Raw genomic sequence first — 23,122 nt, 5'->3', positions numbered from 1 at the left:
GCCAAAATAACCGCCTCGGATTCGCTATAGGGCACGTGGTCACGATGGGGTTCACGATGTGAACTCCACCATGAATTTTCAGTATAGTTCGCAGGTTCCAGGGGTCACGGTCAAGTTCACGTCATGACCTTGACTGTGACCACCCACTCTATGCAGCATCTCTAGTTTCTAGGCCATTTTTCACCTTGTACTAGCCTTTATGGTGTTCATAAAAGTTGTAGCCCTTTGAGTTTTCCATTCCAATGCCACTTGAATGACTTAATTTGGATACTCATATCTCGAGATATACTCAAAATACCGAGACGTCACCTGTCAGAGAAAAAAGTGCAAAGCAGAATGGTGTCATGCTAGCAGTCCCGGAGTGACCACCAGCATGACCCATGTTCTTCACTTCAAAATTCATATTTCTTCTCTCCTTTGTTCCTTTAGGTCCCCGGGTCATGTCATGATACTTCCACTCGCTCTTTTTCACTTTCTTGACATCTCCTAACTCTCAGAACATGCCTTTTTGTCAAGATAATTTCAAAACACATCCATTTGAGCTCGAATTTACATATATGATGTTACAATCAATGCCCCCAAATCACCTAAATGACATAAATGAATCAAATAAGCACATACTTAGCTTCCAATTATCATGAAATCGTATGAGTTTGATATCAATTATGCACGTAGAAGTACTAGGAATTTGCACTTATTAACCACCAAGTACACTTATAGTCCAAACAAGTTTGGCGTATGTGATGTGGGAGTGGAGATTGCATATGATGATTTAAATTTTATCCAATGGTTGGAGAAGGTGTTGTAGAGTTTTCAACAAGATTTTGTGGGGTTAGTGGCATCAATTTTGCATGAAATATGGAGGGGTTTTTACTAAAATGTGTCATTTTGTGGGAGAAGAGACAGGGGTAGGATACTTTTTGACTTGAATTTCTTGTCAGAAAATACAAAATGCATGTGAGACATGCGTTTCTGGTATAATATGTCTCATGCCTTGCTTGATACTCGGGAGTTCATGATAATTAACCGGCAATGATTGAGAAACGCATGTGGGACATGCATTTTGTCGTATTTTAGCAAAAAAAAAAAAAAATCATTTTGAATTTTTGAGAAACTCATTTGCAACTAGGAAATGAGTTTTTTTTTTTTCTTATTTTGTACAACTTAAAAAAATGTCCTTTTCTTGTCTCGATCTTCTTCCACAAAATGACACATTTCTGTCAGTCTCCCAAATATGGATGGCTAAGAATAAGGTAGTTTTTGAAGGTTTCATGTATATGGCAAGGATCATTTACAGGCTGGTTACAAACAACTAGACTTGCAAATTGGAGTGGTAGAGTATGTACCTCTATCTGCTTTGCATTGCATGGTGGTGAAGTTGTGCTGATGGGTAACTTGGGTTGATCAATGAACATATGAAAGTGGATTGTGAAGCAGGAGCGTCGTCAGTAGCATGGTAGTTTGTTTGTAGCACTGACGCCATAATAAATCAAACTACAAATACAACTTCCTAGGGGTTTTATGTTCGCACGGTGGAAGTTTGCTTCAAATGGACCTATCGCATGTGTCTGGACCCATTGTTAGCCGAGGCTAGCTTTAGCATGCAAGAAAGCTCTGTTGGGAAACATTAAAGACTAAGGCCTTTGGTCTGCTCCCAATACCATTTCTATTTCCTAATTTTGAGGGTTCCTTTCAGACCTTGTCCACATAACTCAACAACCAGAAACGTGTTTGCATGTGGAAGCATGTACGTGGCTTCATGATCCACTTTCCTCTCATTTTTGTGGCTACCTAAGAATAAGTTGGTTATGTTTGTAGTATATAAACATCATTTCCTTTACTGAGAAAGACACAACAAGAGCTTAATCTTCTTCCCTTCTTGCCTTGCGTATTACTGTCTGAGCTAATATATACAAAGCAGGTTCTGACCTGCTATTTGCTTGTGTGTGCCGGTCGAAAGCATAGATTCCCTGGTTTAAATGCTTTTAAGGTAGTGTTCTTAACACGACACACAATTCCTTTCCTCGTTCACTCCAAAATCTCTCCCAGCACACAACCTAGATTAAACCTGTATTTAGCAGAGGTTCGTAACCTTGCTTGAGTCGCACATACACTTATAAAACCCAACAGTTAAAAGCATTTAGCTAGTTATCAACCTATGGCGATGCCAGCAAAAACTGATGTCTCCATCATCGAACCTCTGACTGGGGGACTCAATTACCGAAGGTGGTCAGCAAAAATAATCATGCTCTTGGAAGACAAAGATGTTGACTACGTAATCCATACTGATTACTCATCACTCAGCCCAGCTACGCACTCCACGTCTACACAAACTCAGAAGCAAACTGAGAAGGACGATACGCAGGATACGGCTGCTGACGCCACTCTTGATCCGAAGGCACCTGCACCAACGCCTTCAGCTACATCATCACAGGTCAGTGCAAAAATTGAAAAGGACAACAAGACTGCTCGAGCAATAATTCTGCAATGTATGTCAAATTCGTTATTTGACATGTTTTCTGGCCATAAGTCTGCCAAAACAATTTGGGACCTATTGCGCCAGAAATATGGCACTGACGATGCCGGAAGAAGGAAATATGCTGTGGGGCGATGGATGAATTTCAAAATGGTAGACACAAAATCCATAGTCGAACAAGTGCACGAATTCGAAAATCTAGTTGCTGATATGAATGCCGAAGGAGTAGAGGTAAATGATGTATTTTTAACTGATGCTCTTATTGAGAAGCTACCTGAGTCCTGGTTGGACTTCAAAAATAAAATGAAGCATGAGAGACGCAAGTGGACCCTACAGCAGTTGGTCAACAGCCTAAACATTGAAGAGGAAAACCGCATAATGCTCAGGTCTGTTGCTTTCCTTGACAATGCCAAAGCTAACGTTGTTGAAACAGGTGTTGGCGTTGAAAGGCCAAAAATTGGTGATCAAAAGAGACACAATAAAAAGAACTTCAAGAATAAATCCAATAATTACCAGCCGAGGAATGGCAAAATCCAGAAGAACGGAAAAGATGCTGGGTGCTTTGTTTGTGGAAAAAAGGGCCATCGAGCTGCTCAGTGCTACCACCGCAAAGGAATTGAACAAAACAATCAAAAATCCAACACTGGAAGGTCCAAGAACCAAGCTCACCTGTTGGAAGACACGGAGAACACTGAAGTGGTAGCAGCGGTGATAACTGAAGCCAACATAGTGGGAGATCCAGAAGAGTGGGTCGTGGACACAGGTGCGTCTCGTCACTTCTGCAACAACAAGGACTTGTTCAAAGTGTTTGAACCTATCACTGAAGGAGAACAAGTATTCATGGGAAACTCCAGCATCTCCCAGGTAAGTGGTAGAGGGACAGTAGAACTTATGTTATTCTCCCAGGTAAGTGGTAGAGGGACAGTAGAACTTATGTTATATTCTGGGAAGCAGTTGATGCTTAAAAATGTGTTATACGTCCCTTCCCTTCGTCAGTTGATGCTTAAAAATGTGTTATACGTCCCTTCCCTTCGTAGAAACTTAATTAAAAATGTGTTATACGTCCCTTCCCTTCGTAGAAACTTAATTTCCGATGTGTTATACGTCCCTTCCCTTCGTAGAAACTTAATTTCCGGAGCCTTATTAAATAGGGCCGGTATTAAGATGGTGTTTGAGTCTGACCGCCTGGTCATGACTCGTTATGGGAAATTTCTTGGGAAGGGATACTTGCGTGGAGGGCTATTTGTGTTAGACGTTACTGTAATTAGGCCTTTTTCTCGTGAGGGTCGTACTGCGACCTCTATTTATGACTTTCTTCCAAATTGGCATGTTATAGGCAATAATAATAATGGTTCTCCTTCTGCTTATATCTCTGTCTCTGTTAACATCTGGCATGGTAGATTAGGACATATTGGTACAAAGTGCTTAAATAGACTGAAATGTATGAATTTGTTACCAAACTTGTCTAGCGATTCGTACACTCAATGTGAAACATGCGCCGAAGCCAAATTTGCTAGAAAATCTTTCTCCTCTGTAAATCATCATACCACGTCTGTGTTAGAATTGATTCATTCTGACTTAGCAGATTTTAAAAATACTGAAAGTAGAGGTGGGAAACGTTACTATATTACGTTTATTGATGATTTCTCTCGTTATACAAAATTATATCTTTTAAGATCAAAAGATGAAGCAGAACAAAAATTTATGGTTTTCAAAGCAGAAGTAGAAAACCAATTGGATAAAAAGATAAAAAGGCTTCGATCAGACAGAGGAGGAGAATATGAAGCGAATTCTCTCAAAAGGCTGTGTGAGTCTTCAGGTATAATACATGAGGTAACTGCTCCTTACACACCCCAACAAAATGGCATAGCAGAAAGAAAGAATAGAACTCTTAAAGAGATGATTAATGCAATGTTAATCAGCTCAGGTGCTCCAGACTCCTTGTGGGGGGAAGCTGTTATTACAGCTAACCACATCTTAAATAGAGTTCCCCATAAAGGGTTTGACAAAACCCCCTATGAGTTGTGGAGAGGGCATACCCCTAACATAAAATACTTTAAAGTATGGGGCTGCTTAGCAAAGGTAGGACTACCGTCCTTCAAAAGGCCCAATTTGGGACCTAAAACAATAGATGCCATTTTTGTTGGGTATGCTAAGAACAGTGCAGCTTACAGATTTATGTGTCTAGAGAATCGCTCCATGTGTGAATCTAGAGACGCTATCTTTTTTGAACATTTATTTCCCTTAAAAAATTCTAATGACTTATGTGTTGACAGACTTCAAAGCAATGATCATGTTGTATTCCCAAGTAGTACAAATGATACTGATGATGAGCTTAGAAGAAGCAAAAGGCCCAGAATTGAGAAAAACTTTGGCTCTGACTTTATAACATATCCCAGAATTGAGAAAAACTTTGGCTCTGACTTTATAACATATTTAACAGAGTTGAAAGACTTAAATGATGACTTTATAACATATTTAACAGAGTTGAAAGACTTAAATGAGCTATGTGATCAGCTCATTTGTCAACTAGTTTTAGAAGAAGAGCCAAAGACCTTTAAAGAAGCCATGCGTTCTGTCGATTCTACCTTATGGAAGGAAGCAGTCAAAAGTGAGTTAGACTCAATACAGTCAAACCTCACTTGGGAATTGGTGAATCTACCCAAAGGGTGTAGACCGATCGGCTGTAAATGGATCTTTAAAAGGAAGTTGAGGCTTGATGGCTCAATTGAAAGGTTTAAAGCAAGGCTAGTAGCCAAAGGCTACACTCAGAAGTTTGGTGAAGATTACTTTTATACATATTCACCAGTAACAAAAGTCGCTACCATACGTGTACTCTTTGCTTTAGCCTCTTTACACAGGTTAATAGTCCACCAAATGGACGTGAAAACAGCATTTCTAAATGGTGATTTAGAAGAAGAAATATATATGGAACAACCTCCTGGATGCATAGAACTCGGCCAGGAAGGAAAGGTATGTAGACTTAAGAAATCTCTTTACGGCTTAAAACAAGCCCCCAAGCAGTGGTATGAAAAGTTTCATAAAACTTTATTAGACCTGGGTTACTCGGCTAACCGGTCGGATGCCTGCTATACACTAAAGAGATAGAGTCTAAAGTTGTGATTATATGCCTCTATGTAGATGATATGCTTATTTTCAGCTCAGATATTGAAACAATAAATGAGGCTAAGAGATCACTCTGTGAGAAATTTGATATGAAGGATCTGGGGGAAGCCGATGTGATACTCGGGATAAAAGTTACTAAAACTGAGAAAGGGTATCTTCTATCCCAAAGTCACTATACAGAAAAACTTCTAAAGAAGTTCGACAGTTATGATGTAACCCCGGCCAAAACCCCGTATGATCCTAGTATCAAACTATCAAAGAATACTGAGGCGAGTGTGTCTCAAGAAAAATATGCAAAGATAATTGGGAGTCTAATGTTCCTAATGAACTATACTAGACCTGATGTTGCATTTGCAGTAAACAAGCTCAGTCGCTACACTCACAACCCAAGTGCTCCGCATTGGGAGGCACTGAGACGAGTACTTCGGTACCTTAGAGGCACTGTAGATTGGGGACTCAACTATACAGGATACCCAGCTGTGATGGAAGGGTTCTGTGATGCAAATTGGGTAAATGACAGTGCTGATGTAAACTCGACTAGCGGATATGTGTTCACCATGTGTGGTGCCGCTGTATCGTGGAAATCAACTAAACAATCATGCATTGCTAGATCAACCATGGAAGCTGAGTTCATAGCGTTAGATCTAGCAAGTCAAGAGGCCGAGTGGCTACGAAATTTACTGGCAGACGTGCCATTGTGGGGGAGTCCAACTCCTGCTGTGCCTATACATTGTGACTCACAGACCGCGATCTGTGTTGCACAAAACAGTGTCTACAATGGGAAAAGAAGACACATAAGAGTCAGACATGAGTCTATAAGACAGCTAATGCTGAACGGGGTTATCACAATGGAATTTGTGAGATCTGAGAGGAATATAGCAGATCCTCTCACAAAAGGCCTAAATCGAAAGGCCATCCTTGAAACTTCAAGGGAGATGGGATTAAATCCAAACGAGGTAAGGAATTCATGATGGACACCACCTTTGTGGTCAAACGAAATCATGGAAAGACTTACACCTATACTATGAGTGTATACTCTGTAGCCTGAATGGGTGGTCTATGTCGAGATAGACTTGACAGAGTTAAAGTCTACGCTAAGGTAGACTAAAAAGGGAATTTCGAGGTCAAAGTATTTGACTGTGCAGAGCTTGAGTTAAATTGCACATTTAAGTTCAAAATTTAGCTAACTGGCGAGTGCAAGAAGCAATTCACTCACGGATAGTAAATTACTTAATTATGCTGCATGTCAGTTCAAGTCTCTGACCCTGACATAAAATTAACTCTTGCAATTGTTTAGCTCAGATGTTCTCCTATCCAACCCTTACCTTTAAATGTGTGGGGGATTGTTGGGAAACATTAAAGACTAAGGCCTTTGGTCTGCTCCCAATACCATTTCTATTTCCTAATTTTGAGGGTTCCTTTCAGACCTTGTCCACATAACTCAACAACCAGAAACGTGTTTGCATGTGGAAGCATGTACGTGGCTTCATGATCCACTTTCCTCTCATTTTTGTGGCTACCTAAGAATAAGTTGGTTATGTTTGTAGTATATAAACATCATTTCCTTTACTGAGAAAGACACAACAAGAGCTTAATCTTCTTCCCTTCTTGCCTTGCGTATTACTGTCTGAGCTAATATATACAAAGCAGGTTCTGACCTGCTATTTGCTTGTGTGTGCCGGTCGAAAGCATAGATTCCCTGGTTTAAATGCTTTTAAGGTAGTGTTCTTAACACGACACACAATTCCTTTCCTCGTTCACTCCAAAATCTCTCCCAGCACACAACCTAGATTAAACCTGTATTTAGCAGAGGTTCGTAACCTTGCTTGAGTCGCACATACACTTATAAAACCCAACAAGCTCTTTTGTGGATCAAGAAAAAAGGGTTGGGTAATGTTTGAGTAGAAATAGATTGCCAGAACCTCTGCCGAAGCTTAACTAGGAATACTTTAGATTTTACTTATCTTCATTTTGTTTATCAATACTATGTTTCGTTGCTAGGTTCTATTAATTCTTGTCATTTTAGTGTGATTCTTAATTAGATCAATGAACCAAGTTGTCTATGCTCTAGTGTTGACTTCCGTGGGCTCCTCTAGTTTGAGAATTTTCCCCTCCTGATTATATTTGCATATTTTAATTTAATATTCTCTTTGTGTTTTAATTAAAAAAAAAAAACATATTCATTAAGTTTGAATTTAAACTATTTTCAAATATTAATCCCCCCAAATTAAATATGGGCGGTGCATGCGGAACGCATACNCTGACTTTATAACATATTTAACAGAGTTGAAAGACTTAAATGAGCTATGTGATCAGCTCATTTGTCAACTAGTTTTAGAAGAAGAGCCAAAGACCTTTAAAGAAGCCATGCGTTCTGTCGATTCTACCTTATGGAAGGAAGCAGTCAAAAGTGAGTTAGACTCAATACAGTCAAACCTCACTTGGGAATTGGTGAATCTACCCAAAGGGTGTAGACCGATCGGCTGTAAATGGATCTTTAAAAGGAAGTTGAGGCTTGATGGCTCAATTGAAAGGTTTAAAGCAAGGCTAGTAGCCAAAGGCTACACTCAGAAGTTTGGTGAAGATTACTTTTATACATATTCACCAGTAACAAAAGTCGCTACCATACGTGTACTCTTTGCTTTAGCCTCTTTACACAGGTTAATAGTCCACCAAATGGACGTGAAAACAGCATTTCTAAATGGTGATTTAGAAGAAGAAATATATATGGAACAACCTCCTGGATGCATAGAACTCGGCCAGGAAGGAAAGGTATGTAGACTTAAGAAATCTCTTTACGGCTTAAAACAAGCCCCCAAGCAGTGGTATGAAAAGTTTCATAAAACTTTATTAGACCTGGGTTACTCGGCTAACCGGTCGGATGCCTGCTATACACTAAAGAGATAGAGTCTAAAGTTGTGATTATATGCCTCTATGTAGATGATATGCTTATTTTCAGCTCAGATATTGAAACAATAAATGAGGCTAAGAGATCACTCTGTGAGAAATTTGATATGAAGGATCTGGGGGAAGCCGATGTGATACTCGGGATAAAAGTTACTAAAACTGAGAAAGGGTATCTTCTATCCCAAAGTCACTATACAGAAAAACTTCTAAAGAAGTTCGACAGTTATGATGTAACCCCGGCCAAAACCCCGTATGATCCTAGTATCAAACTATCAAAGAATACTGAGGCGAGTGTGTCTCAAGAAAAATATGCAAAGATAATTGGGAGTCTAATGTTCCTAATGAACTATACTAGACCTGATGTTGCATTTGCAGTAAACAAGCTCAGTCGCTACACTCACAACCCAAGTGCTCCGCATTGGGAGGCACTGAGACGAGTACTTCGGTACCTTAGAGGCACTGTAGATTGGGGACTCAACTATACAGGATACCCAGCTGTGATGGAAGGGTTCTGTGATGCAAATTGGGTAAATGACAGTGCTGATGTAAACTCGACTAGCGGATATGTGTTCACCATGTGTGGTGCCGCTGTATCGTGGAAATCAACTAAACAATCATGCATTGCTAGATCAACCATGGAAGCTGAGTTCATAGCGTTAGATCTAGCAAGTCAAGAGGCCGAGTGGCTACGAAATTTACTGGCAGACGTGCCATTGTGGGGGAGTCCAACTCCTGCTGTGCCTATACATTGTGACTCACAGACCGCGATCTGTGTTGCACAAAACAGTGTCTACAATGGGAAAAGAAGACACATAAGAGTCAGACATGAGTCTATAAGACAGCTAATGCTGAACGGGGTTATCACAATGGAATTTGTGAGATCTGAGAGGAATATAGCAGATCCTCTCACAAAAGGCCTAAATCGAAAGGCCATCCTTGAAACTTCAAGGGAGATGGGATTAAATCCAAACGAGGTAAGGAATTCATGATGGACACCACCTTTGTGGTCAAACGAAATCATGGAAAGACTTACACCTATACTATGAGTGTATACTCTGTAGCCTGAATGGGTGGTCTATGTCGAGATAGACTTGACAGAGTTAAAGTCTACGCTAAGGTAGACTAAAAAGGGAATTTCGAGGTCAAAGTATTTGACTGTGCAGAGCTTGAGTTAAATTGCACATTTAAGTTCAAAATTTAGCTAACTGGCGAGTGCAAGAAGCAATTCACTCACGGATAGTAAATTACTTAATTATGCTGCATGTCAGTTCAAGTCTCTGACCCTGACATAAAATTAACTCTTGCAATTGTTTAGCTCAGATGTTCTCCTATCCAACCCTTACCTTTAAATGTGTGGGGGATTGTTGGGAAACATTAAAGACTAAGGCCTTTGGTCTGCTCCCAATACCATTTCTATTTCCTAATTTTGAGGGTTCCTTTCAGACCTTGTCCACATAACTCAACAACCAGAAACGTGTTTGCATGTGGAAGCATGTACGTGGCTTCATGATCCACTTTCCTCTCATTTTTGTGGCTACCTAAGAATAAGTTGGTTATGTTTGTAGTATATAAACATCATTTCCTTTACTGAGAAAGACACAACAAGAGCTTAATCTTCTTCCCTTCTTGCCTTGCGTATTACTGTCTGAGCTAATATATACAAAGCAGGTTCTGACCTGCTATTTGCTTGTGTGTGCCGGTCGAAAGCATAGATTCCCTGGTTTAAATGCTTTTAAGGTAGTGTTCTTAACACGACACACAATTCCTTTCCTCGTTCACTCCAAAATCTCTCCCAGCACACAACCTAGATTAAACCTGTATTTAGCAGAGGTTCGTAACCTTGCTTGAGTCGCACATACACTTATAAAACCCAACAAGCTCTTTTGTGGATCAAGAAAAAAGGGTTGGGTAATGTTTGAGTAGAAATAGATTGCCAGAACCTCTGCCGAAGCTTAACTAGGAATACTTTAGATTTTACTTATCTTCATTTTGTTTATCAATACTATGTTTCGTTGCTAGGTTCTATTAATTCTTGTCATTTTAGTGTGATTCTTAATTAGATCAATGAACCAAGTTGTCTATGCTCTAGTGTTGACTTCCGTGGGCTCCTCTAGTTTGAGAATTTTCCCCTCCTGATTATATTTGCATATTTTAATTTAATATTCTCTTTGTGTTTTAATTAAAAAAAAAAAACATATTCATTAAGTTTGAATTTAAACTATTTTCAAATATTAATCCCCCCAAATTAAATATGGGCGGTGCATGCGGAACGCATACAAACCAAGTCAGTAAATTGAATTGGGAGAAAATACAATATAAGAATACGACATTAATAAGATTTTTTTATATATATAAAAAAATGGAAAACTATTTAAGTTTGTAAAAGACAATATAATAAACAAAAACACAAACACAAACATGAATACATGATATTATTTACTTCAATTCAAATTTACTTTATACAAATTCAATATGCAATAATCCATCACACACATACCATTACCAAACCCCCCTTTGGTTTTTGCAATACAAGCTGGAATGCGAAATTGAGTACGTTTTGTACTCTTCTGGGCAAATCATAAATACTTAATTAATTAAACAAGCAGCATTAACACATACATTAAGTTTCTAATGTATGCATAATATGTGATTTAACGTTTGATCTTGCCGTCTTTCTTAAGACGAATAGAATCAAACGTTAAATTTGAGAAATTAAATTAAAATGAGAAGTTGAGCATGTCCATGCTCAAGCTCTCCATCATGAGAGTTGTCTCCATGAACCTGCGGCAGGGACGAGCATCGAACCCAGTTGTAGCCCCACCGGCGGCGGCGGCGCGTGGACGATGAGCTTCCATTTTGTTGAAGTTGGGATTCTTGAAAGGGCAGGCGAGGGAAGCGACAGGGCGCATTGGGATGTTTTCACAGTTGCATATTTCAATCATGTACCCATCCGGGTCGTGGAAAAAAACTTGGTCCACCGTTATCCCGTCCTCCTCCACCACCGCCGTCACGTATCTCATCCCCATCTCTTCCAATCTCTTCCTCACCACCACCACATCCGTGCACTTGATTGCCCAAACAAATTAAAAAATAATCTCTAGTTATACACGCGGTACATATCAGAGTTAATTAATGAGTTATATTCATGGTTATTTTTAACTTCTAAATTATGCGCAAAGTGTTGGATTATTCACTGAAAGAAGGATTAAATCCGTCACTTTATTATGTGATATATTAGTAGCAGAAATAATCCTTAAAAAATTAAAATTGCTACTTGACACATAATTTTGGGGTTAAAAGATAGTCACACATATTACATACAGCCATACAGGTATACCTGAAAGATAACTAAAAATATAATTTTTTTTATATATTGAAAAATGAATAATTTAATTACCTGAAAAGAAATGTGGTTGTCCTTGGGATTAATTGGACGAGGGTGGTTCACAGTGTCATCACAATCTTGCAGGGATTCATTTTCCAGCAAATGTATGCCAATGCCATAGTTGTACAACCTATGTATGTATGTACAAACGTTTGACGAAAATTAATGTACCTAAGCTAGTACGTACTATCAGCATTATAATCTATCTGAAATTGATGAATAATTAATTAAGCTTACCAAGCTCCACGGAAATTGAGAGAAGAAGGGCGTTTAACAGAGCAGAAACCCAAGATATCTTCGTAGAACCTGACAGAATCCCAGACATCCTTAACCAGAATAGAGACATGGTTGAGTGAGAGAAGAGGCAGCGGCTGCTCCAAACTCCTCACTTCCTCAATCTCCATCATCATTTCTTCAGTTTCTGATATGATATATAGATATTGGCTGGATAATATTCTTAATTAGTATATATGTAGCTGATGAGATGAAGTGATAGATCTATCTGCTGGGGTATTCTTAATTTATAGAATGATGAATTGAAGCGTGAATTGAAGTGTTGTTTAATTTCTGGTGTTTCCCTTTCTGGTATTGTGATCGAGGTGCCAAGAACCTTCCAGGTAAGTTCCTATCATATGGCATATAAGAACAAAGTTGTATTCCTATGTTGATATATCACCATTTCACATGTGCATGTAATTTTAAAAAATTACACCATATATTAATTAAGTGCAGACTTAATTTAATATGCATGGTAGTCTAGGACTATTTTTGCTTTGTAACCCTAGCTGACAAAGAATCGCAAAGACGTAAATTAACTTAGATTAGGTTGTTGCTCATACTTAAGAGATTCAAATTAAGAAATTTAATAGGCCGCTCATATTGGTACTCAAACTTGTAATATAATGGTTATCAAGTCAACAGTCTGACCAACGTAGCTCAAATTAATAAAGTCAATAGACTGCACACACTGAGAGTCAAACTTGTAACATTGCGGTCATTAAGTCAACAACATGATCAGCTTAGCTAGCTAGGTTGCATGCTAAAGTGATTTTTTTTTTTTAATCTTGAGAATTCTCACCACTCCGCCTTTAAAACTTGGTGGAGAAGATAAATCGCAAAGCATTCAAACTATTGTAACATGCACTACGAAGAGTGTATGGCATGTTTCATGCAGGATAGCCTTAGTGTATAATTAGAGAAAAATGAAGGAAGGTGGAGTTTGAATTACTTGCACGTTTTCCCCAATGGAACAGTGTGATGGCTATAGTTTTGTGAAGTTAATGAAGAGTTACGTTGATCGTAGGTGTAAAAGTAAACATAATTATAACGGAGTATATTGCAAAGTACAAAAGAAAGATTTTGAACTATTAATGTACAAAATAACACCATAAAGAAATTAGCTAGTCATCATATATGCATTGTTAAGTCCACACTTTGGGCCAAAAACATTGTGGTTAAGGGGCATAGTTGTGACTCGTCCAAGTGAGAGGTCATAAGTTTGATCCGCCCTGTTCCATGCATACTCTCTAGTAATGTCTACAGGTTTATCTTGTTACCCTCTATATAATATAATGTCTACCGATTTTTCATATCACCCTATATATATAAAAGAAGGTATAAATTGTCTATAAAAAAGTGTCAATTAATTTCATCCATTTATCTTGAGTTTATCAACTGTATAAGATGTAGTGACATTTTCATAATAATAGATAGCGTAACTAAAAGTGTATACACTTGAGTACGCTATTATAGATTCTGATGTCACTTATCTGCAAATGCATTATCAAATGATTGCAAATGAATCGTACTAATTATGAAAATGTCACCACATTTTTCCTTTAATTTCATGCTCTTGATCCTCCTAAATGAACGGATTAGATTAATATGTATATTCAAATGAGAAATGCCACCTATATAAAAATTGTAAAATACAAAGTGCACAAAATTACAAAGTGCATCCACTGATATGTGAAGTGCAACCTTTTGAGCGCATATAAACGTATTATCGGATGCACTTTAATTTCCAGTTATGCATAATTCACTTAAAATTTTAAAATATTTATTAAAATGTTACCATATTTTCTATTTTTAATTTTTTCTTCCTTAATTTAGGGATATGATGCCAATCTTTTTCCTAATCAATAGTTAAGATCAGTTTACAATTTTTTGCTAAGAAGTCGTTCTCACAAAATTATATCCCTCTATATATATATAATCTCATGCAAATAAATAAACAAACAAATAAATTGTTCTCTTTTTGACGCTCTAAACCTCATATATTGTAACAATCATCTAAGATTTGTTCTAAACTTACTTAATTATTATTCATTATACTAACTTTCATTATATCCAAAAGTAGTATTAATTACACAACATGTACTGCTTTCTAGCTTGTAGGTGAATATAAGACTTTTTAAGAAAATGTGTTGTGAAATGTATATGAATATTTATCCCAATGATTTCTCTAATTTTTCCTAAATATCATACGAAATTTCTTGGATGCTTCTAATTTCATACGTTTTTACAACTTTTATGTCAAAATATTTCAGCCTCTTTTCCTTTTGGGGCAAGCTACGCGGCTGCAACAGTGATAAATCCATGATATTATCATTATTAAGTTACAACTTTGGCACAATATTAAAACTTGACCAAGCTTTATTGATCATAAAAAAATTTATTTCAAAAAGAAAATCACCTAATAATTATATTTAAATTACCATCAACAAATAATTATATCAAGATCTTTAAAATATCAATGAATAACTAGAAAAATCATAACTGTGTTAAAAAAAAAAAGAAAAAAGAAAATCATAACTACTGAATAAAGAATTACATACTGATTAAATATAAAAAATTATTAATAGATTTTTTGTTTTAGTACTCTGTTATACTTTTTCAACCTAATGAAGCACAAAGAGTCAACAGTTGACTCCACTGAGAGGCGAATTCACTCTCATCATCTATGTGGGAGTGTTAACCGGGACACCAGATGCCACTAGACCACAAGATCTTTGATATTAATAGATTTCATTGTTGTAAAACTTGTAGTTATGTGAACTATTGACGAGTTGTGTCATTAGTGCCACCGCCCGGGCCACCAAAGATACAACTTATATATAGTACAAGTAAACTGAGTATGAGCCCAAATCTACATTTGATAATAATTTTAAGTTTCTCAAACATGACAACGACTAATTTTAGACTCAAATGTATTAATCGTTCAAATTGTTATTCAATGGACCATAGTTTACACAACACTATATGGATCATGGTCTAATATGATTGTCAAATGTCAAATGAAAATATAGTAGAATTAAAATGATACTTTAATGTTCTAAAATGAAATTAGGAAAAATTACTCTGTGGACCCAGGTCCACCTTGCAAGGTGAACCCGTATCCAAAATACACAATTTGCATACTGAATGTTCACAATTTGAATTGTGAACATTTAGTATGTAAAGTGTGAATATTTAGTATGTAAATTATTAGTGTGTGTGAAAAATAAGACTAAAAAACATAGCTCATGTAGTAACGTATAATGCCATATGAAACTGCACTAGAATCAAAATAATACTTTAGTATTAATATAATAAAACTAATGTGTTGAAAATAAAACTAAAAAACAGAACTCATACAATAACAAATATTTTCAAATGAACATAAAGTTTAATTAAAATTATATCTCAACGTTATTATAATAAAACTATTGTGCGTGGAAAATGAAACTAAAAAATAGAGTTCATACAATAATGTACATTCTTAAATGAAACTGTAATATAATTAAAATGATACTTTAATTTTGTGCGCAAAAAATAAACTAAAAATAAAGTAATATTGTTAATTAAATGAATTAAGTGATAAGTCTATGCTGCTAGGTAGACCATGATCCACGGTAAAAATTGCTCTAATCGGACTTTATGGGTTGAAATTCAATGCAAGGCTTCGGCAAATTATGCTATGGAGTATGGACTCAGGGTCCACATTACAAGGTGGACCTGAGTCTATGTTTACAAATTTAGAATTTTATATTCACAATTTTACAATTTTATATTCACAATTTTAGATCTCAATATACAAAATTATTACATTACTCAATATTCACAACTTTTGAACTCTATATTCACAATTTTATTATATAGATTCAAAAATTGTGTTATATTATTAAATATAGAGTTTTCATACTGTTGAAAATAGAGTTATAAAATTGTGAACATGAAGTTATAAAACTGTGAATAGAGCTATGAAATTGTGGATATGAGATTATAAAATTATTAACATAGAATTATGAAATTATAAACATAGGATTATGAAATTGTGAATATAAACTCGGGTTTACCTTTGCAAGGTGAATCCGGGCCCTGGCATAAGAGGTGGAAGGCTTCAACTCCGTTAATCCGGGAAAGAAAAAAAAGTTGACTGGAAAACAGAGCATTAAACACAGAGGCCTTGTGTTCAATTATCCACCACAGGGACAGGGACAGGGACTCATGTCATGGCCTACGCTAATTGCTCCTTCTTGCCCCGCTTGGGTTCTCAACCTAACCGGAGCCCAAAGTTTTGTTTGTCGGAGGAGCAACAAACGCTCAAACTATGTTATGAATTCATGACACCTTCTACTGCTTTTCTCCCCCACCACCTTCGCCGGAAAATGCTAGTCGCCGTCGCCGCCGCCGCTCACATCGCCGTTCAGTGACCGTCTCCGCCATGTCAAGGTCCTCTCTTTTCGTGCATTTCTCTCCCATTCTTTTTTTCCTGCGTTGGTTCATGCGAATTCGGTTTTATGCTTACGGATCTGTTTCCTTTTGCCCCTTTTCCCTGCTCTTATACTTTTACTGGTTGGGAGTTGTTTAATCTTGTTTTCTCTAGGCAAAAGTTGCACTACTTTATATTTATTCTATAAATGACTTATGTTGGTACTTGATAGCATAATGTCATCATTATTAACTTGAAAATGCAAAGACTCCACCTTTTCTTATTTGAGTGACTGAGGAAACCTGCAGCAAGTACTTGATCATGTGTACTGAGTAACCCTAGGTGGCAAAGGAGTTAAACCAATTTAGGTTGATCATAGTTTATCTGCTCAATTTCTCAAATGAAGAAGGCCAATAGGCCGCACTGGCTGGGGAGTAAAACTTGTAACCTTTTAGTTATCAAGTCAACGGTCTAACCAACTTGGTTGGGGCCAACTCCACCTTTTCCTATTCTTTCCAAGTATGAGAGTGTTCTTGGCTGCAAGATGATGTTTCACTGTATATTCTCATGGTTAGTAATTGAATTGGCGAGTGTTTGCAGGTTCTTGGCAATTGAAAATATTAAAAGAGTTGCACAATCCATTCAAAGAAACCAGTGTGCTGTCTATTCACAAGGAGTGAAATATGGATGGTTTACTAGGATTGGAATATGTTCTCCCCGATATTCGTATCATGTGCAATATATATCTCCAACTAGAGGACATGTTTCATTCACAATGTATAGAATACAGAAGAATTTCTACTTCTACAGTAGTCATTCTGCCATTCCAACCAGAAATACAATTGCACAACATGCCCATCTTGTTTGGGCAAGGCTCTCACAAAGGGTTATATATAGAGGACAAACTTTTCTTGCTATAAACAGAATTGCTCAAGCGGTTAGTTTGGCTTTGAACCGCTCTTATGTAGTTGTTCCTGGTCTATTTGCCTTAACATGTGGAAGAAATGTAGCACTGGCACAAGCTCCGCAAGGAAAAGATTTTGTTAACCGAAATGATACATTATATATGCGAGCTCAAGATGGGCATGCTCTCTTTAGCTTGGCATTAGAGTCCATGGTTGATGGTGTTGCTCTGCTGTTAAGAGCCTTTTATTTGGCAATTCTATTTTTCCCGAGCATAGTAATGGCTCCCTTTGCAGATGTCCTTGGACCTCATTATAGGAGAATCTGGCTTCAGGTTGTTCACAAAACACTTGAAATGGCAGGGCCTGCATTTATTAAATGGGGCCAGTGGGCTGCTACACGACCAGATCTCTTCCCTCGAGATTTATGCACTGAACTATCAAAGCTCCATACAAAAGCTCCTGAACATAGCTTTGCCTATACAAAAAAGACAATTGAAAGAGCTTTTGGCCGCAAAATTTCTGAAATCTTTGATGACTTTGAGGAGAAGCCTGTAGCATCTGGAAGTATTGCTCAAGTTCATCGAGCTTCCTTGCCAAACCGCTATGGTGGCAAGGAGACCAAGCCGATAGTTGTTGCAGTGAAGGTTAGACATCCTGGAGTCGGTGAATCCATAAAAAGAGATTTCGAGATAATCAACTTAGTTGCAAAGACATCAGCATTTTTTCCTGCACTTAAGTGGTTAAGATTGGATGAAAGCGTCCAGCAGTTTGCTGTTTTTATGATGTCCCAAGTGGACCTTGCAAGGGAAGCTGCCCATTTAAGCCGTTTCATTTATAATTTTAGAAGATGGAAGGATGTTTCTTTTCCAAAGCCTGTTTATCCACTAGTACACCCATCAGTATTGGTGGAAACTTTTGAGCAAGGGGAAAGTGTCTCACACTATGTTGATGATCTCGAGGGGCATGAATGGCTTAAAAGCTCACTTGCTCATATTGGCACTCATGCACTTCTCAAGATGCTTCTGGTAATACATATGTTCTTTTTTTTTTTTTTGTTTCTTTGTCTTGCACTGCAGCTTTGGTTGGGCCTTAAATATCAGTGTTTGGTTTTGTCCCAGCAATAAGATGCATTTATTGTTCTGCTTGATCATGAAGTATGCGACTTGGTTGGTTTCTTACAATTGTTTCTTATTTTAGGTGGACAATTTCATCCATGCTGACATGCATCCTGGAAACATCCTTGTTCGGGTAGCCCCGAGCAAGTCTTCATGGAAATGCATCTTCAAATCAAAGCCTCATGTTATTTTCCTTGATGTAGGCATGACTGCAGAGCTTTCTCATAGTGATCAGATGAACCTACTGGACTTATTTAAGGCTGTAGCTTGTCGAGATGGCCGCACTGCAGCAGAGTGCACTTTGAGGTTATCAAAGAAACAGAACTGCCCTAACCCAGAGGCCTTTATTCAGGTGGAATATTGCATTTTTTTTTAATTGTTTTAGATGCTCAAAACTTGCATGTTCATCTGAGTTCTTTCAGTCAGATAACAAGAAATATGTGAGATCACAAAGGCACCCTATTCTCTTTATTTCCTTCCCATTTCACCAATGAAGCAAGAGCAGAAGAGCTTGAATCTATTAGTTAGAGATTCTAATTCTGTGCCTTGATCCTACTTTCTAGTCGCCTTGAATACCTATATAAAGGTATTTAGGACAAGCTTTGTAATCATGGGTTTAAGTGAGAGTAAGCATCAGAAAACATCAACCATCTGCAATAATATTCCTTGTGTTATTTTCTTTCTATCCCGTGTTTGCTATAATAGTTGTTGCGACATCAGTTTGAACACACCTCTATTCTGCAACTTTATACTTCAATATTCTACACGTTTACCTTTGCCAATTGATCTAGTGTGCAGGCATTCCAAGAATCCAATTGCACCATCCATCCCCTTAGCCCAAAAGATTGAAAAGGTTATGGGGGTGTTTGGTAAATAACTGTTAGCAGATTGGGTTAGCGGGTTTGACTAGTTGATAACATTAGCTAATTGTAGAAAGATGTTTGGTAAATTAGCTGTTAGCAGATAGCTGTTTACATGCAAAATGACTTTCTCAAAAAGCTAATAAATCAAACACTTATATTTGTTGTTCTAGCATTTTGGAGCAATAACCTGTTACAGAAAGCTAAATAAATCAAACACTTATTTTGGTTGTTTAATCAAGTCAAGCAGGTAATAGTGGTCAAATAAGTCAAAATTGGCTAAGCTAATTATGTTACCAAACAGGGCCTATATTAACTCAAATAATAGGAAAAAGAAGATGATAAGGTGTTTGAATATGGCATTGTGCAACAGGAAGTGAAAGAGTCTTTTGATTTCTGGGGAAGTCCAGAAGGCGACTCAGTCCATCCTGCTGAGTGCATGGTGCAACTGCTGGAGCAAATCAGGCGGCACAGAGTGAACATTGATGGGAATGCCACAACTGTGATGGTCACAACTTTAGTCTTGGAGGTAGTTTAGTTTCTTCCTCTCTCTGGTTTCTGCTTGTTGGCGGTTTAGCATGTTAATGAAAGATGGTTTCTTTATGCCTTACAAAATATCTTGAGGTTTTAAAACATGATCTTTATCCTTGAGGTTATATGATGGTATGAGTGGAGAGTTAAGCAGTGGTTTTGGGCAGGGTTGGCAGCGGAAGCTCGATCCAGATTATGATATAATGCAGACGTTGCAGACAGTGGTGTTGAAGGCAGACTGGGCAAAGTCACTTTCTTACACAATTGAAGGACTCATGGCACCTTAAGAATCTTGTTAGATGGACCAAGGTGGTGTTTGGTTGGGGACTTTTGCACTCTACTATGGGTTATGATATTCATTAAAATGTTTGTTTGTTTACTTTTGTTATCTTACTATTGGATTCAAATCTTTTAGTAATTACAAAAATCAATTATTGTTTCACTCCTTTATTTTTAAACAATAGAACTAAAAAAAAAGTTATTGTCCATGTATTAAATATGAAATTTTAATATATAACATATATCATTTTTAAATAATTAATTAATTATTTATTTTGATTCCAATTTTTATTTACTATCAAACAAAGTGACCCATTTTACTTAAAGTCATTACCATTTACCATTATCACCTATCAAGTATTTAATTCCCATTTCATTTCGATTTAAAGTTTGAACTAAAACCACTCGAAATTTTGGGTTTCATTCATGTCAAGTTGTCAACCCACTGGTCTTACCAGATGGGCCTAATATGGCTAAATCAACGACCCATTACAAAAATTCTAAAACCACCTTGTCCAATTACAACAATATATAGAACAAAATTCAAGAAAACAAAAAAAAAATAAAAAAATTAGGGTGCATTTAGTTCGCACATGAAAATTAGAATCTGAATGAAAATCAAATACTTAATAATGATAATAGTAGTGAAAATATTTTGTATGTTGGTAGTAGGGTGGAATTAGAATGATTATCAATATTGATGTTTGGTTATGTATGACCTTATAATGAGAATAAATGTTTTAAAAATACAAAAACAATAAATCAAAATAATTGATCATAATATAATGGCATCCAAAGCACCAATATGAACAAAGAATAAAAACAAAAATCTAAGGGATGTAGTGAAGGGATGATAGATCAAGAAGTGACAGATGAGGAGGGATAAGATGAAATGATACCCATTTTTAATTAGGGAATTGAGTTTTTAATGAATTCTACTACATCTATTCTCTGATGTGGCAATTGGTGATTAGTTATCTTCATTCTATGGGTTCCAATGAAAATGTCAACATCAAAATTTTGTGAGATGGAGTGAAAGTTGAGAGTAAAATTTAGGAGTACATATGAGTAATATTTTCCATTTTTTATTGAAGGATAATCAAATCTTATAGTTGTGGCCAAGCATCTTGTGCTCAAATGGCATGTAGTGACTCTCTCATATGGGATGTCATGAGATCGAGCTTTAGTGGAGGCGAATTGACTCTTAGTTTTTTGCCTTACGGTGATTGGCAACGGCGGCTACTTTTTGTTTTTCCTTCCTTTTTATAATAAATATTATTATTTTATATATTTTTATATTTTAAATAAAATAATAAAAATATATAATTATACAATTCTACCCATTTTTCGAAAATGAACCAAACACACAAAGACAGTTTTCCAGAATGCAACCAAACACAGAAAAGAAAATATTTTCTAAAAATCATTTTCCTGCTTTCCAAACACACCCTAAATGGAGAAACAATATTTTCAAAAAAATGTAAGAAACAACGTGCAAATATATAAAAAAAATATAGATATATTTGTAAATATTTTTTTCTTAATATGTAATTATTAATTATTCCATAATTAAAAATATAACATTAATAAATAAAAATAGTGCACCAAATCACTAATAAATAGCTAATAGTAAATACCAATTATCACAAAGTCAATCTAAAATAAAAATATAATGTTTACTCGAAAATATTTGTAACTTAAACACTTAAACCTTCTAATTGTTTATGGTTTCTTGATTTGAGCGATTTTTGATTTTTTTGCTTTGAGTCGGTAGCTATATTGACAAGTATATGTGTTTTTTTTTTTTTTTGAATGGCCGATTGACTTAGACTATTTAATTTGATTTACTTGAGTAGTGATTATGATGAGATCAATCGTAATTGTATTCAATAATGATCAGTCATAAACACATAGGTTACAGCTATATATATAAAGCTATAGTCATAGTCAGACTCAAACACAGACTCATAATATAACTATACTACGTAGAGTCCTAATACTCCCCCTCAAGCGGAAGGTATGGGAACAACCTGAAGCTTGTCTCTTAAGAACGAAAACCGAGGAACCGCCACAACACTAATATTCTTCGTTTTTTGATTATGCTGTCTACCCGAACTGCCGCCACGCCACGACGAGGAACCGCCACGGCCACGCTGCGGAGCCGAGCCACCGCGACCACGTTGCCAACCTCCGTGAGCCGCGAACGCCGCCGGTGCGTGATCGACAGCAACAACAACGAGCTCATCTCCGGCGATGAAGTCCTGTGCGCCCAACACATCTGCAAGCTCCTGCAACGTAACCGGACGTCCGCGAATCGCCAAGGCAGCGGTGACACCACGGAACTCCGGCCGAAGACCACGGAACACATACAGGTTTTGCTCCTCCAGCGACACCGCCCGACCCGCGAGAGAGAGATCCTCCACGATCAGGCGAGCTCGGCTGAGGTAGTCCACCGTCGACAAGTCACCCTGCCGGAGTCCATGGAGCTGCCGCGAATGGGACGCCGACGCAAGGGACTGCTCAATCGCATCCCAGAGAGCTTTTGACGTTTGCTGGCCGACTGCAATCGCCATGACATCTTCGGATAGCGACGAGACTATCATGGACAGCAAGGCTTGATCCCGACGCACCCAAGGTCCATACGCCGGATTGGTTTGTGGCGACGCACCTTCGGCTGTGGCGGGAAGAAACGCCGGCGAGCATGGAGACGTGCCATCAACAAGGCTAATAAGATCATGGCCACGCAAAAACGGTAGAACTTGCGTACGCCAAAACAAATAATTACGATGATTCAGTTTAATGCTCACAAAGTGATGAGCAGCGGGAAGAGAGGTTGCAGCAGGTA

General features: G+C 37.3%; 2 protein-coding genes across 2 annotated transcripts; one reads left to right on the top strand and one right to left on the bottom strand.

Annotated features, from left to right (window-relative positions):
• Window positions 1-10,919: 10,919 nt before the first annotated feature.
• Window positions 10,920-12,383, bottom strand: LOC116014044 (lactoylglutathione lyase-like). The gene is made up of 3 exons (XM_031254031.1): window positions 12,132-12,383; window positions 11,907-12,024; window positions 10,920-11,574 (listed from the first exon to the last, which is right to left on the bottom strand). Exons 1-3 carry the CDS (start codon window positions 12,302-12,304, stop codon window positions 11,227-11,229), a joined length of 639 nt encoding a protein of 212 aa, XP_031109891.1. The 5' UTR covers window positions 12,305-12,383; the 3' UTR covers window positions 10,920-11,226.
• Window positions 12,384-16,367: 3,984 nt separating this feature from the next.
• Window positions 16,368-20,440, top strand: LOC116014426 (probable serine/threonine-protein kinase abkC). The gene is made up of 5 exons (XM_031254479.1): window positions 16,368-16,607; window positions 17,188-18,517; window positions 18,690-18,959; window positions 19,841-19,996; window positions 20,166-20,440. The coding sequence occupies exons 1-5, from the start codon at window positions 16,600-16,602 to the stop codon at window positions 20,283-20,285; spliced, it is 1,884 nt and encodes a 627-aa protein (XP_031110339.1). The 5' UTR covers window positions 16,368-16,599; the 3' UTR covers window positions 20,286-20,440.
• Window positions 20,441-23,122: the final 2,682 nt, after the last annotated feature.

The sequence above is a fragment of the Ipomoea triloba genome, chromosome 3 (assembly GCF_003576645.1).
Source record: "Ipomoea triloba cultivar NCNSP0323 chromosome 3, ASM357664v1".
NCBI lineage: Eukaryota > Viridiplantae > Streptophyta > Magnoliopsida > Solanales > Convolvulaceae > Ipomoea > Ipomoea triloba.
This window is presented reverse-complemented; position numbering and strand designations above follow the sequence as displayed.

What these genes read in the sequence shown, in the direction of transcription:
- LOC116014426 (XM_031254479.1), top strand. An exon ending in CACTTCTCAAGATGCTTCTG is followed by an intron (nt 18,518 to 18,689) that starts GTAATACATATG and finishes TTCTTATTTTAG; the next exon opens with GTGGACAATTTCATCCATGC. An exon ending in TCACAACTTTAGTCTTGGAG is followed by an intron (nt 19,997 to 20,165) that starts GTAGTTTAGTTT and finishes GGTTTTGGGCAG; the next exon opens with GGTTGGCAGCGGAAGCTCGA.
- LOC116014044 (XM_031254031.1), bottom strand. Translation starts at nt 12,304, where the DNA reads ATGATGATGGAGATTGAGGAAGTGAGGAGTTTGGAGCAGCCGCTGCCT. An exon ending in CTCAATTTCCGTGGAGCTTG is followed by an intron (nt 12,025 to 12,131) that starts GTAAGCTTAATT and finishes ATACATACATAG; the next exon opens with GTTGTACAACTATGGCATTG. An exon ending in ACAACCACATTTCTTTTCAG is followed by an intron (nt 11,575 to 11,906) that starts GTAATTAAATTA and finishes TGGGCAATCAAG; the next exon opens with TGCACGGATGTGGTGGTGGT.